Source organism: Lagopus muta, chromosome 21 (genome assembly GCF_023343835.1).
Source record: "Lagopus muta isolate bLagMut1 chromosome 21, bLagMut1 primary, whole genome shotgun sequence".
Lineage (NCBI taxonomy): Eukaryota > Metazoa > Chordata > Aves > Galliformes > Phasianidae > Lagopus > Lagopus muta.
The window spans coordinates 3,435,304-3,447,547 of NC_064453.1; the positions used below are offsets into that span (position 1 = coordinate 3,435,304).

At 46.1% G+C, this 12,244-nt stretch overlaps 1 protein-coding gene across 5 annotated transcripts in view; it reads left to right on the top strand.

Moving 5' to 3' along the window:
• The window catches only part of PIK3CD (phosphatidylinositol-4,5-bisphosphate 3-kinase catalytic subunit delta), a 40,862-nt gene that overhangs the window by 16,618 nt on the left and 12,000 nt on the right, over positions 1–12,244 (top strand). For all 5 annotated transcript variants that reach the window (XR_007380864.1, XM_048968000.1, XM_048968002.1 and 2 more), the window contains exons 2-9: positions 3,098–3,261; positions 4,615–4,843; positions 5,300–5,529; positions 6,168–6,347; positions 6,980–7,129; positions 7,446–7,535; positions 8,544–8,765; positions 11,963–12,059. Coding sequence is in view for 4 of the 5 variants with exons in the window: in XM_048968000.1 (XP_048823957.1) it covers positions 3,121–3,261; positions 4,615–4,843; positions 5,300–5,529; positions 6,168–6,347; positions 6,980–7,129; positions 7,446–7,535; positions 8,544–8,765; positions 11,963–12,059 (1,339 nt within the window). In the remaining variant the exon portion in view is untranslated. The remainder of the gene's footprint in view (positions 1–3,097; positions 3,262–4,614; positions 4,844–5,299; positions 5,530–6,167; positions 6,348–6,979; positions 7,130–7,445; positions 7,536–8,543; positions 8,766–11,962; positions 12,060–12,244) is intronic.

A 12,244-nucleotide genomic window follows, 5' to 3' on the forward strand; every position in this document is an offset into this window, starting at 1 on the left:
TTAGAATTCTCTAATAAAAGGCATCGTAGAAACAGCGCAACTGTGGAACTGGAGGAACAGCAAAGGACCACTGAGAGATCATGAATCAGTGTGTGGAATTGTGTGGCAGGATCAATCTGTTAAGCAAAAACTGATAATATGAAAACTCTTTATTTGATTTTTATATTGGGCAGAGGTAGAAGTTTTATTATGGTAAACCAAATAGAGGTTATGATAGTCTACATTATGGTTTGAGGAATTGAACCCTGAGCATAGAAAAGCTTCAACGTCAGGTGGTGCTAAGTGCTTGTATGCTTCTCTCCACCTTCTTAAGGGCTCCTGGTATTTTTCCTGCTGAGTTTGAGGTCCAAGTGTTAGCTTGTGTGTGTGTGTTGGAGGAAGCAGGGGCAGAGCTGTGTTGCAACTCAAGTCTGTGTTGAAGGTGCAGCACTGTCCCAGGAACTGAAAGAAGGCAGAGATGGCTCAGCTGGGATGCTGATGTGTATTTCAGAGTGTACTAAAAGGAAATTGTAAAGGAAACACTTTTTTGACATGTGAGAGCACAGGAGTTTTTGTGTCAAATCTGTTCTATGAATGCTTTCTCTGGAATGGATGATGATTGCAAGGCAGCAAAGCTGTTCTTGTGGTGGAAAGGGCTGCAGCCAGTTGGATGTGGCAGAAGGTGACTGGGAGTCCTCTGTCCTGCTGGCTCTGCTCTGAGCTGCTGCCTTGAATGGGGCAGCACAGCAGGCTCTTACACTCTGCAAACAAGCAGGTGTTTTAGCACCTTTTACCACACGTGTGTTTGTTCTCAGGTGGATAAACAGGTTGTCAATAATTATCAGCAAGCAGGGCTGCTAAGGCCAGTCCCACCGTGAGCATCTATTGGTTGCATCCACATCCTGGGAATGATTACATTAGGCCATGAGGTTAAGCAGATTCAGCACGTTGTTTCTGTCTCATTAATCTGGGTGACTGCTACTTGGGTGCAGGTATCCAGCTAGCTCTGCCCCCCCAGTGCTCCTTCCTCCCATCATGGTGGGACTTGCTTGCACACCTGGGGCCATGCTGATACACTCAGAGAATTTTCCCAGTCTGTTCTTTAAGGGAAACTTGTGGCTTACTTTTGTAAGTCCATCAGTGCTCGAATAACTTGCCTTTCCCCACAGTGTGCAGTATTTTACCCCGTGACCGCCACCAAAAAAACCAAGCCTGAGCTTAGACACCTTCAGAAGGTTCACTGACTGCATCTGTGAGAACATAGGGTTGATTCACCTCTGCTACATGTGTTGGCTGTGTGCTAAAAACCTGCCATACACATGTGTACGTAGAATTTCCCATGGTCTCCTCCCCCTGCAGTTGATGCCTGCAATGAAAGCAGTTTCCTGCTGTCTCCCACACTGCACCCATCACCTGTAAGCTCCGCACCGCTCATTTCTTATGAACTTGAAAGGTATTTTTTGTAGTCCCAAGGTTTAGTAATTCTGTCATCTGCTTGTAGGCGTTGGAGCTTCCGTGGCTGTGTAAGGCAGCAGCCTCACAGAGGTTTGTGGAGCACTGCTCCCTTTGTGATCTGATTGCCTGTTGCTTTTTTTTTTCCCCTCTTTCAATAGCAGTTCTCCTTTGTAAACACCAGAGTTGTACTTCATACATTTTTTATAGGAGATGTGTTAGAGTGTTTTATGGTGGCTGCTGCCTTGTTAAATGCCGACCAGGTAATTTCACGTGTCTGTTACACTCTGCACAGATTTGATTTTCATTGCAACTCCGCTTTCCTTTGGAATATCCACCTCATCTTCTGTTGGCCAAATCTCTGTACATCCCAAGATACGTGTGATTCTTTGGAAAGACAAGGTCCTGAGGGATTGGAACTTGGCCTCGTAATGCCACAGCCTCAGGCACGGTGCTTCATGTCTGATGGGATGTTGCATCAGGCTGAAATCCTCAGCAGGACGAAGCAGCTTTGGCTGTTATTGTGCCTTCTGTCTCTGGTTGTCAGCAGGGTGATGGCAGTTGGCTGCTTTTGTTACTATTGGGCTGAGGCAGCAGATATTGTACAAATGTGCTGGTTTTATTGTTAATGAGCAGAGGACTAGGCAAGCTTGTTTTGCTTTATTCAAACTTGTAGACTTTGCCTCCTCCCCCTTTTACTTGCCTCCCTTTTAAGGCACATGGGTGGTTTTGTGGTCTCTGTATCCGGTCTCTGTGTGATACAGCATGTGTGCTGAGGAAGCAGGACAGATAAAACATAGCTCTTATTTCTGGGAATCCTTACCTCACTGCTGGTGGGGAAGTGTTGTTCTCCCAGGCGCTGTAGATAAGATGCTGGGCTCCTTGTCATGCTGAAGCACGGGGCTGGCTCACGAGGAGCTGCCAGCAGTACTTCATGATTTGGGAGACCCAAATCCTCAGCAGCATGTTGCTTGGTGTCTAAGTTTGTGCACCAGCTGACAGCTGCAAAGCCATGTTTCAAGTTGTGAAGTTAGCAGTTTTTGTACTGCTTTCATAGGCTGAAGATAAGTGACAGAATTGCTCAGGACATGTGCAGGGATGAATTTAGAGCTAGCAAAGAGTTGGAGGAAACAGGGTTCTGTATTGCTATGGTATTTTGTGCATGGACAAATGGATGGAGCCTGGGGGTTCCTCTGACTTTGACATTACGTGCCTTTAAGAGAGAAACCATATGATGGGCTTCTGCTGAACACCTTCTGTTTTAGTCATTCACGTGTGCATTTATCCGTGTTTGTACCTGAAAGTGGAAAATGAATGGATGCAGATGGAATTAACAAACTTGCTGTGGTTGCCTTGGCCTTAGATTTCACTTTTCCTATACTTTCAGAGGTGGGTTATGCAGTGGAATATTACTTGGTTTTGTTTTAAGGATGATGCGTGCAGACTCAGAACCAGCAGCAAGAATATTCCTGTGGCTTAAAGGCTCTGGACTGGAAGTTTAACTAAGGTGCCAATTTTCCTGAGCTGTGGAAGATCTGATAACCTTCCTTTCTTTGGGTCCTTTTGGGTATTAACTTTGTGCAAAGCCCAGCACAGGTTTGCCCTGTGCCCTGAGGAGGTGTTACATAGTTGGAAGCTGCAGTCTTTTTTTCCCCTTCTCTTGCAGGTTGTAGCTAAGCAGTGAGCAGGATGCCCCCGGGCATTTACTGCCCTATGGAATTCTGGTCCAAGGGGGAAAACCAAAACATCCAGGTGGACTTTCTGCTGCCAACAGGCATATACTTGAATCTCTCTGTGCCCTGCAATGCCAGCTTGGGCACCATCAAACAGGTAACAGCTTTGGTCACTCTCATCTGCGGCTTCCTGCAACAACGAATCTGTTCTTGGGAGCTGTGAGCTGCTGTGTTGGGTCTTAATGCAGGCTGGGTTTCTGATACATTGCTCTGAGACAGCTTCTTGTGAGAGCCTCTGCAACCCACCAAATGCACATCTAGCTGCTGAGGCTGCCAGCAACAGGGTTCTGATGGTGCTGCCAATGTGTTGGGCTTTATTCAGTGGGCACTGAGGTGTGAATTAGTTTTTGAGTGGCTGCAGGATGAGTGCAGACACGAGCTGGCAACACAGGGCTTGGGTAGCATTTTTGATGCTGCTTCCCTGAGCCAGCCAGTCACCAACACTGGATCTTTTGTTAGCAGTGCTCTTGTCTATGCAGACTCAAGGAAGAGGGGTCGCTCCAAATAGACAAATTAAGGTGCTGGACTGTTCAGCGTGTCAGCCCTGCCATCTCTTGCATCACAGAAACTGAACAGTGAAAACTGAGAAGTGACAGAGAGAATTTAATTTGAGGAATGAAATGCTGTGGCGAAGCCATGCGTTAAAGAAATGATACTTTCTTATTTCCCTGGGCAGAAAGTGTGGTTAGGGGAGAGTGAAGGCAATTAGAATTGGAGAAGGTTTTTTCTGCAGCAGCAACCTGGCCTAGATGAGTCACAGATCACAAGGGACAGAAGCACAGTGCCAGATTATTCCTGGTTTTCTCATACTGCAGTTTTCAGGCCCAAAAATAAGTAAATAAATTAAAAAAAGGCAAGTGGAGCTGATTGGTTCCAGCTGTTAAGTTGCAGGTCTGTGCTTTTTGGGTCAGCTGGAGGCCCATCAGCTGCAGGGCTGCTTCTCCTACAGCATGTGCTTAGGAAGGGAGCAAAGGAGTGGAATATCAGTAGTCGTGTGGCAGTGTCACCCACTGGGAGCACTTGATGGAGTTCAGAAGACTTGGGAAAAGTTCTTGGCTCTGTCACAGATTTCGTGTTACTGGAGGTGAATTACTTAACCTGCTTTTCCCTCCATTTCACAAGGCTCTCAGTCAGCAGGCGTTTAGTGCCAGGTATTCAGATGGGAGTTATTTAAATACAGAGGTCAAGAGATTTTTGGGGCTTGGAACAAATGGCAAGCACAGAAGAGAAAAGCAAGTCGGTTAAAAGCACTGGCAAATAAATCTAGCCAGATTTATTACCCAAATCTTCAGCAGAAGTTGGAGTTGCCAGACTTGGCTGAAAATACTGCCTGTGATTGCAGGTGCAGGGATGTTGAGAGGTGGAGAGTGAGGCTGTGGGATGGCAGGAGGAGGAAGACGAGGTTCTGGCAGCGCAGCAGTAGTTTCACTGTGCTGTTGGTCTGTCCCAGGTGGTGTGGAAGCACGCTCAGTATGAGCCACTCTACCATATGCTCAGTGATCCTGAGGCCTACGTCTTCACGTGCATCAACCAGACAGCCGAACAGCAAGAGCTGGAGGATGAGCAGCGGCGCCTTTGTGACATCCAACCCTTCCTGCCCGTCCTGCGGCTCGTGGCTCGAGAAGGTGACAGAGTCAAGAAGCTTATTAACTCCCAAATCAGCCTGCTTATTGGGAAAGGTCAGTTCCCTCATCACAGGTCTCACCAGGAGCGTGGCAGGGCTGCTGGCCATGGGTGATATGCGCCTCTGTCCCAGATGGCATTATTATTTATGGAATAGCAATGGAATCTCACTGACATGGTAGATTAAATAAGCAAGAATTTAAGCAGGACTTCTCTGTAGTGCTTGTAGTAAGGGAATGGTGTGTATGGAAATGCAAGAAGGGCAGTTTTTCCTTCTGACAGAGTGACATAGTATTGTGTCTTTACTCCACAATAGCAGTTGTTATTTACTCCCTGCAATTGTGCAGAGTAAAGGAGCAATTACTAGCAGCTTGGCTGACTTGACTTTTTTTTAAACAAATATTAAGTATGTGTTTAGGAAGGTTGTTTCACAGTCATTTGATTTATCACCAGCTTAATCCTCCAAGGGGTACAGATGCTTATTTCATCTTTTTTTCTTAACCTCCACACAGGTTTGCACGAATTTGACTCTGTGCAGGATCCAGAGGTGAATGATTTCCGCACCAAAATGTGCCAATTCTGTGAGGAGAGAGCAGCAAAGCGACAGCAGCTCAGCTGGGCAGCTTGGATGGAATACAACTTTCCCTTGCAGCTTGAACCCATGGCCAAAGGCCTTGGAACTGGACTCTTGCACACACCCACCAAGAACATTTTTGTCAACGTCAAGTTTCAGTCTGGCGGGGTAAAGCACCAATTTTTCTGTGGCATTGTTTGACTTGTTTGTGTTTCCCCTCGGGTACCAATTAGCTGGTGACTGAAGTTGCTGTATGCACACATGATGGGAAGCTTTTTGCTTATGGATCAGAGAGAAAACCAGAAGCCAGCTCAGCATAGACTGCTTGCAGGCGTTGATCTGTGGTGCCTATGGGGCCCTGTTCTTGCCTGCTGCCCTTGGTTAATGTGAGTTTTGCATGTTGTGCCTGGGCATGAAGCAGGAGCCACCTCTAGGAGAGAATAGCTTGAGCACAATGACCTCAGCCACTGTCTGCTTTGCTGCTGGAATAGCAGTGGGAAGATTTTATTTTATTGTTTGGTAACTACCAGCCACATGTACTGGTGGTCGTGTTTATACTGGACTTAAAGTTATTAATTTGCAGCCCTGTGCTTGCACTGCTGAAACATATTCCAGCCCAGTTTGGCAAACATCCCTACTTATTTGCTTCGGGGGTGGGAGGAGGAATACTTTGGCCTCACTGTCCTTCCTTTTATTGTCAGTAACGGGAATCTTGTTACCTCCCAGCTGAGCTATTGCTGCTTCTTGTGCTGATTTCAGCTCTTTGCTGGTATTTGACAGTCCATGCTGTGTTGTTGGGGTTGTAGGAGAGCTTCACTTTCCAGATCTCCCCAAATGAGTTCCCCATGACATTAATGAGCTACGCTGTCAAGAAGCAGGCTACTGTCTTCCGCCACGAGACAATGGAGAACCCAGAGGACTACACCCTGCAGGTGAATGGGAAGTATGAATATCTCTATGGGAACTACCCCCTGTACCAGTTCCAGGTGAGCCTTTTGTCTTGCTCTGATAAAAGCAAGTCTGTTCCCCTTTGTCTGTACCTCTTTTTAGCAGGAGGTTGGGTTGAGACATGTCCTCCATCAAGGAGACATTGCTGTTTACAGGAATGCAGCACACTGATGGTGCTGCTTAGGGCAAGGGGTACTTCTAGCAACTGACAAGTCCTTATGGTTTTGGAAGCTAGTGATCTAAGCCTGTCACGGGGTGCCAAGAGTGGTGTAAATATCTTTATAGCTTATAGTTCTTGTTTTCATGGTGGACTAGAGGTTTACCCTTTGGAAGCTGAACAAGTAATTCCCTACTCTGCATTCTCCTGGCAGGGCAAAGTGTGGCTGTGGGTGCTGAATCCCCAGCAGTTTTCCCCAATGCAGCCCTTTGAGTCAGTTGATGAAATGTCAGGTGCAAGGCATGTCACATTCTTGGCTATGGCAATGTGAGACCAGGGAGATGCTGGTTTAAAAAAACAAGAGGAAGTACATTAAAATGGAATTTTGGTTGTTGCTGTGTCTTTTCCATAATTTCTTGTCACCTATTTCTGCTTCAGCAGTTCTGATTTGCTCGGCTTCTCATGCCTCCCTGGCTCTGTTTCATCCATGCTGACTCTCTCCTCTCTTTGCAGTACATTCGTAGCTGCCTGCACCGAGGCTTAACACCCCACCTGACCATGGTACACTCATCCACTATTATTGCTATGAGAGATGAGCAGGTCAACAGTATTGCCAACCCCCCAAAGATGGCAGTGAAGCCTCCCCCACTCCCTAAGAAAAAGGTAAAAGGGCTCAGTGAGTGAGCCAGCTCCCTGTTAACTGGTTTATTGATGGAGATGCTAACATCGGTCTTGGAATGGCAGCTGGTTCTCCCCACTGCTCTTGGGGCAGGTTATTCTCCAGGGTTTAAGGGCTGAGGGCTCCAGTCAGCCTTCCAGATCCAGATACCTGCCTTAGTTGTGACAGAATACTGCTCACCTGCAGTGCAGTGCTCTTTTGTGTTGGGATCAAAAGCATGTGATGATGAGTGATGAGAACTGCTGCTGGCTTGAGAAGCCTTTGCATCTATTTCTAATCAGAACCCTTTCCTCCTTCTAGCCAAACTACGGTTCTCTCTGGTCCTTGGAGCAGTCTTTCTACATTGAACTAGTGCAAGGCAGCAAGGTCAATGCGGATGAGAGAATGAAGGTAGGTACAGCAGTTCTGGGTTTTTGTTTTGTGTTTTGGCTTTTTTGCTTTCCCAGTTGCATCTGTTTGTGGTGAGGAAAGCAGAGGCTGACAGCTTGATCTCACGTGAGCCTCCATTATGCTTCATTCAGCCCGTGGGTAGTTCCTAAGATGCAATGCAACAGGAAGGGGAAGGGAACTTGCTAGGCAGCAGCTCAGCAGCAGAGAAACACATTCCCTTGCAAGAGTTCGTGAGTAACAAACTGCTGCTCCTCTGCAGTGATGCTGCTTGACAGAGGTGTGGAGATGCAGGGAAGTTTGCAAAAATGGAGGAGGGGAAATCCAGCTCTAAGAAGAGAATGATGGGAGATGTTGTGACTGCTAGAGTTAAAGCACAGTGCACAATGCAGGGAGCTTTTCCTGGGGAGTGTCCTGTGATTTGGGTTAGCTAGCAGTGCTGCAAGAGGAGGTCCTGCTGGGGATGAGCCTGGCCTGTCAGCTGTACCATAGTCTGGCAGGCTGCAGGAGCAGTGCAGGTTGCAGACACAAATGTGCTGGCATCTCACTGCAGGCCTGTTCTGACAAACCAGTGTTTGGGTGTCCTGTGCTGCTAATTTTTCTCTTTGGTATATGCACTGGCCAGCTCCTGGTGCCTGCCTTGCTTTTGCAGTGTGACAGGTTCCTGAGGTTTTGCAACAGCTCAGAGGATGAGGTTTTCTGAATAGTTATATTGCTTGGCTTCACAGGATGAAACATGTATTATTCTTACCAATTAATTACCCAAGCATTTTGCAATGCTTTTGCAAGTTTACATGAAGTGAAAAGATAACAGCACTCTTACTGAAGTGGAGTAAAACTGGGTATTGAGGGGCTTAGTGTCTTGGTAAATCAGAGGAAAGAAACAGGAGTAGGGCATCCTGTTTTCAGGAGTGGACTCCCTGTCCCATTCTGCTTCTAAGTCATGGTTTTTTTGCAGATAGGTCAAATCCCTGTGGATTCATGGTATTCTCTCATTTGTTCTCCCCTCAGCTGGTGGTGCAGGCAGGTCTCTTTCATGGCAATGAGATGCTGTGCAAAATGGTGTCAAGCTCTGAAGTGAACGTGTGCTCAGAGCCAGTGTGGAAGCAGAGGCTGGATTTTGATATTAATATCTGTGATCTCCCTCGTATGGCACGGCTCTGCTTTGCACTCTATGCTGTCATCGAGAAGGCAAAGAAAGCACGATCCACCAAGAAGAAGTCCAAGAAAGCTGTAAGTAAAGCCAGTGTGAGGTTGAGCCAGAGCTGCAGGGCACAGGGCACCATCCTGAGCCTAGTGCCCATTGCTTTCAGATGACTGCGAATAAAAGAGCTTACAGAATGATCACCAGTAGCTTCCTCAGCAGGAACAGAAAGCTGAGGAGTGGCTGCCCATGGGGAAGGATGCTTTAACTGTAATTTCTTCTTCAGAAAAGCTATTAAGAAATATACTCAACATCAGAACGCACACAAAGAGGAATCATTTGTTAGTTTTGCTGTTCCACAACTTCCTTGTTTTGCAGTCGAGGTTAAAGCCTTACTCTATGCTACATCCTCTTTTATTAGAAAGGTCTTTTATGCAAGTCTCTGTGGAGCAAGTTAACAGCTAAGAATGGGGAAGAACACGAGTAATGTAAGCACTGGTTGTAGCAGAGCTCTAGGTGAGGTAAAAGTGTAGGACTTTGAAGGCTGTTGTTCAGGTGCTGCAGACTGCAGATGGAAAGTGTCCCGTCACTTTGGCTGCTCCTGTGCTGAGTTTCTGAATTAGAGAGGCAGTGATATTTCTCACTTTGCCTCTATTTCAAAACGTCTAACCCATTAATAACAGTAATTCAATAAGAGAAGATCTAAGTGGAATGGAATAGCTGGTTTTCCAGCATTATACCTTAACTAAGCATGATACCTCTAGCTCTTCGTATGTGAGTTTTCTTTGTGAGAACAGATGTGTCTATTCCTCTGTAAACGAGTGTTTCTGCAGCCATAAAAACACAGTTGCCATGCTTTAAACAGGGGATTTAGTCATGGTAACTTTACTAGAGTGCAGAGTAATGAGGGACTGACAAATGCAATCACAGAAGATTTTATGAAGCCTTGGTTCTCCCAGCTCCTCTCCATGGCTGGCAGTTTGCTGAGCCCCACTGTGTTGACATCAGAAAGGCTCTCAGGGTTACGGTGCTTTACTGTCTGGGGAGCAGCAGGTGACCCACGAGTCCTATTTGCATGGACCAGTTTCCAGGTTGGAGGCTTCAGACTGGTAACATCTCGAGGCTAAGATCAGAACCAACCTTTTCACCTCATTATTGTTTTCTTTTTGTGAGTTTGTTTGCTTTAAAAAAAAAAAACAACTGAAGAATAGCAGATCTCCAGTTCCTGCTGGAGGCCTGCTTTGAACAGGATGTCTCATTCATCCACAGGCTGCATTTTTGTGGTCACATAGGAGCAATTCTCAGTTTTGAGGCAGTCAGAAGGAAATTTTACTGCTCTGATTGATAAAACAAGACCAGCTCAGTTAGCTGGGTTGTTAAGAGGAGTAGTTCATATGTGTTCTGTAATGGGGAAAAGTGGTGCCTTCTGCTGAGCTTTTATTGTAAAGTCATGGTATTTCCTGGAGCTGAGCTTTGCAGAAGTGGAGCTGATCACATGTTTGGGCTGCAGCTCTGAGTGGGGCGCCCAGATCTCATTTAGAACCATTGGTGACTGGAGGTTCCAGTCAAAGCATGCCCTGATTTTTGTTAGATCATTTTTTTGCTTGCTTAAAGTACTCGGAGGTTAAATGCATGCATGTTGTTGGTCTGTGTGGACTGTGCAGAGCAGATAGGTGGGACTAAGTCATTTATTATCACAAAAACAGGCGAGCCTGCCGACTGGCTGCGATGAGTCAGAGCTTTAATGTCACTGCTTGGCTTTCAGTGTTTCTGTAAGTCATGCAGGAGATATTTCTGTCCTTATGATGCTGAATCGTTTCTTTGCTGGACTTTATCCACCCAAAATCTCGCTTTGCTCTCTGGCAGGCTTTGTGCTGTGGTTTGATGTCATACAGAGTCTGTTAGACAAGGTTATTGCTGGTGGTGGTGGTGTGTAGCTTTTCCCTGCAGTCTGAAAGTTGATGTCTCAAATAAGATTTCACAGAAGATGATTAGTTTAATCAAGTCAACAGCAGAGGTTTGTGAGAGGCCGCTTGGAAGCGATTCATTTTGTTTCGTTAGGGAGAAATGCTGACACAGCATAACTCCACCAAGGTTGGTGCACCTTCTGGACAAGCCTGATGTATTCTGTAGCATATCTCAGTGGAACAAGATGCCTCCATGTGAATCCCTTCAAATGTTACACAGTTTGTGTGTGTCTCACTACAGTTTGGTCTCGCAGTCTCTTTGCAAGTCAGTTTCTGTGCTGATGTACACTCAAGCCTTGTTTTCTGAGCAGCCAAGTGAAATGCTGGTTTTGCTGAACTGTTACATGAAGTAAACTGTTCCATTTGAGGAACCTGAGCACAGGAAATCTTAGCTCACTTGTGGAACACGTCTGTTTGCTCTGGTCTGTTTGCTCTGGTGGCAGGGAGATGGTTTCTCTTTCTTGGCCATGTCCCAGTCACTTTACTTGCTGGAGTCCTGCACCTCCCAAATGAGGCTTGTGTGACTGGGTTGGGCTTTTGGGTGTTGCTTTTTTTGTTTGTTTAGTTGGGTGATTTTGGTGGGGTGCTGGTGGTGGTGTTTTGTTTCTTCTTGTTGGGAGGAGGGTGAAAGGGTTGGGTTGGGATTGACAGCATAAAGTTTGTCATCTGTAGGTAGGTAGTGTTCATTATTGCACAAAAGGAGCCAACGTTTTTTCTTCCTGTTATCAGATATACTCTGCATTCTCTATCTGGTGTTCTGAGGACATGTTAACTCACTTTCCTGTTTCAAATTTGAGGCTCTTCTCTCTCCCCTCAAGCCTTGAAATACATAAAGGATATAAGATGTGGCTCCTTCAAATATCATTGAGTATAGAATTTAAAGCTATATTGGAAACTTAGAGAATCTTCAGCTTGCAAAATATTGGGTGATGAAGCTTCAGACATTTGTAGGGAGTGTTTGGTGCCATTCAACCACTAAAATTTAGTAAGTATCTGAATTTGGTGCTATCCTGTACTCAGGATATGTTTTAGAATGTCAGAGGTTGGCAGCAGGCATGGCTGCTTGGGGGGGTGAGTTCTTTCCAGCATCTCTTTGAGGGGATGCCTAGATGCTCTCGAATGGAAAGTTACCCACCTGCTGTACTCTGTATAGCAATTTGCAGACTTGGAAGAAATTAAGGAGATAATATAACTTTTTAGTTATGGCTATTGTGAGGGATTTGCTTTGCATAGGGATATCTCCTATTCTCTTGCTGCTCTTTCCTTCCCTCAATGTTCCAAATACAGCACTCACATAGGCTTTTCTCTCTGCTTTCCAGGACTGCCCCATTGCCTGGGTGAATGTCATGCTCTTTGATTACAAGGACCAGCTGAAAACAGGGGAGTGCTGCTTGCACATGTGGTCATCCTTCCCAGGTATGTCAGGAGCTAATGCTGCTGTGTGTTTCTGTCTCTAGCTTCTGCCACGAAGATGGGATCTGCCCTGCATTCTCCATTGCTGTCCAGTAGGTTGCAGGAGTGGCATACTGGTGCTGCATTAACTCTGTGCTAGCAGTCCCAGTACCTTTACAGCTCTGTATTATAGCCATGCCAAGGTGAAG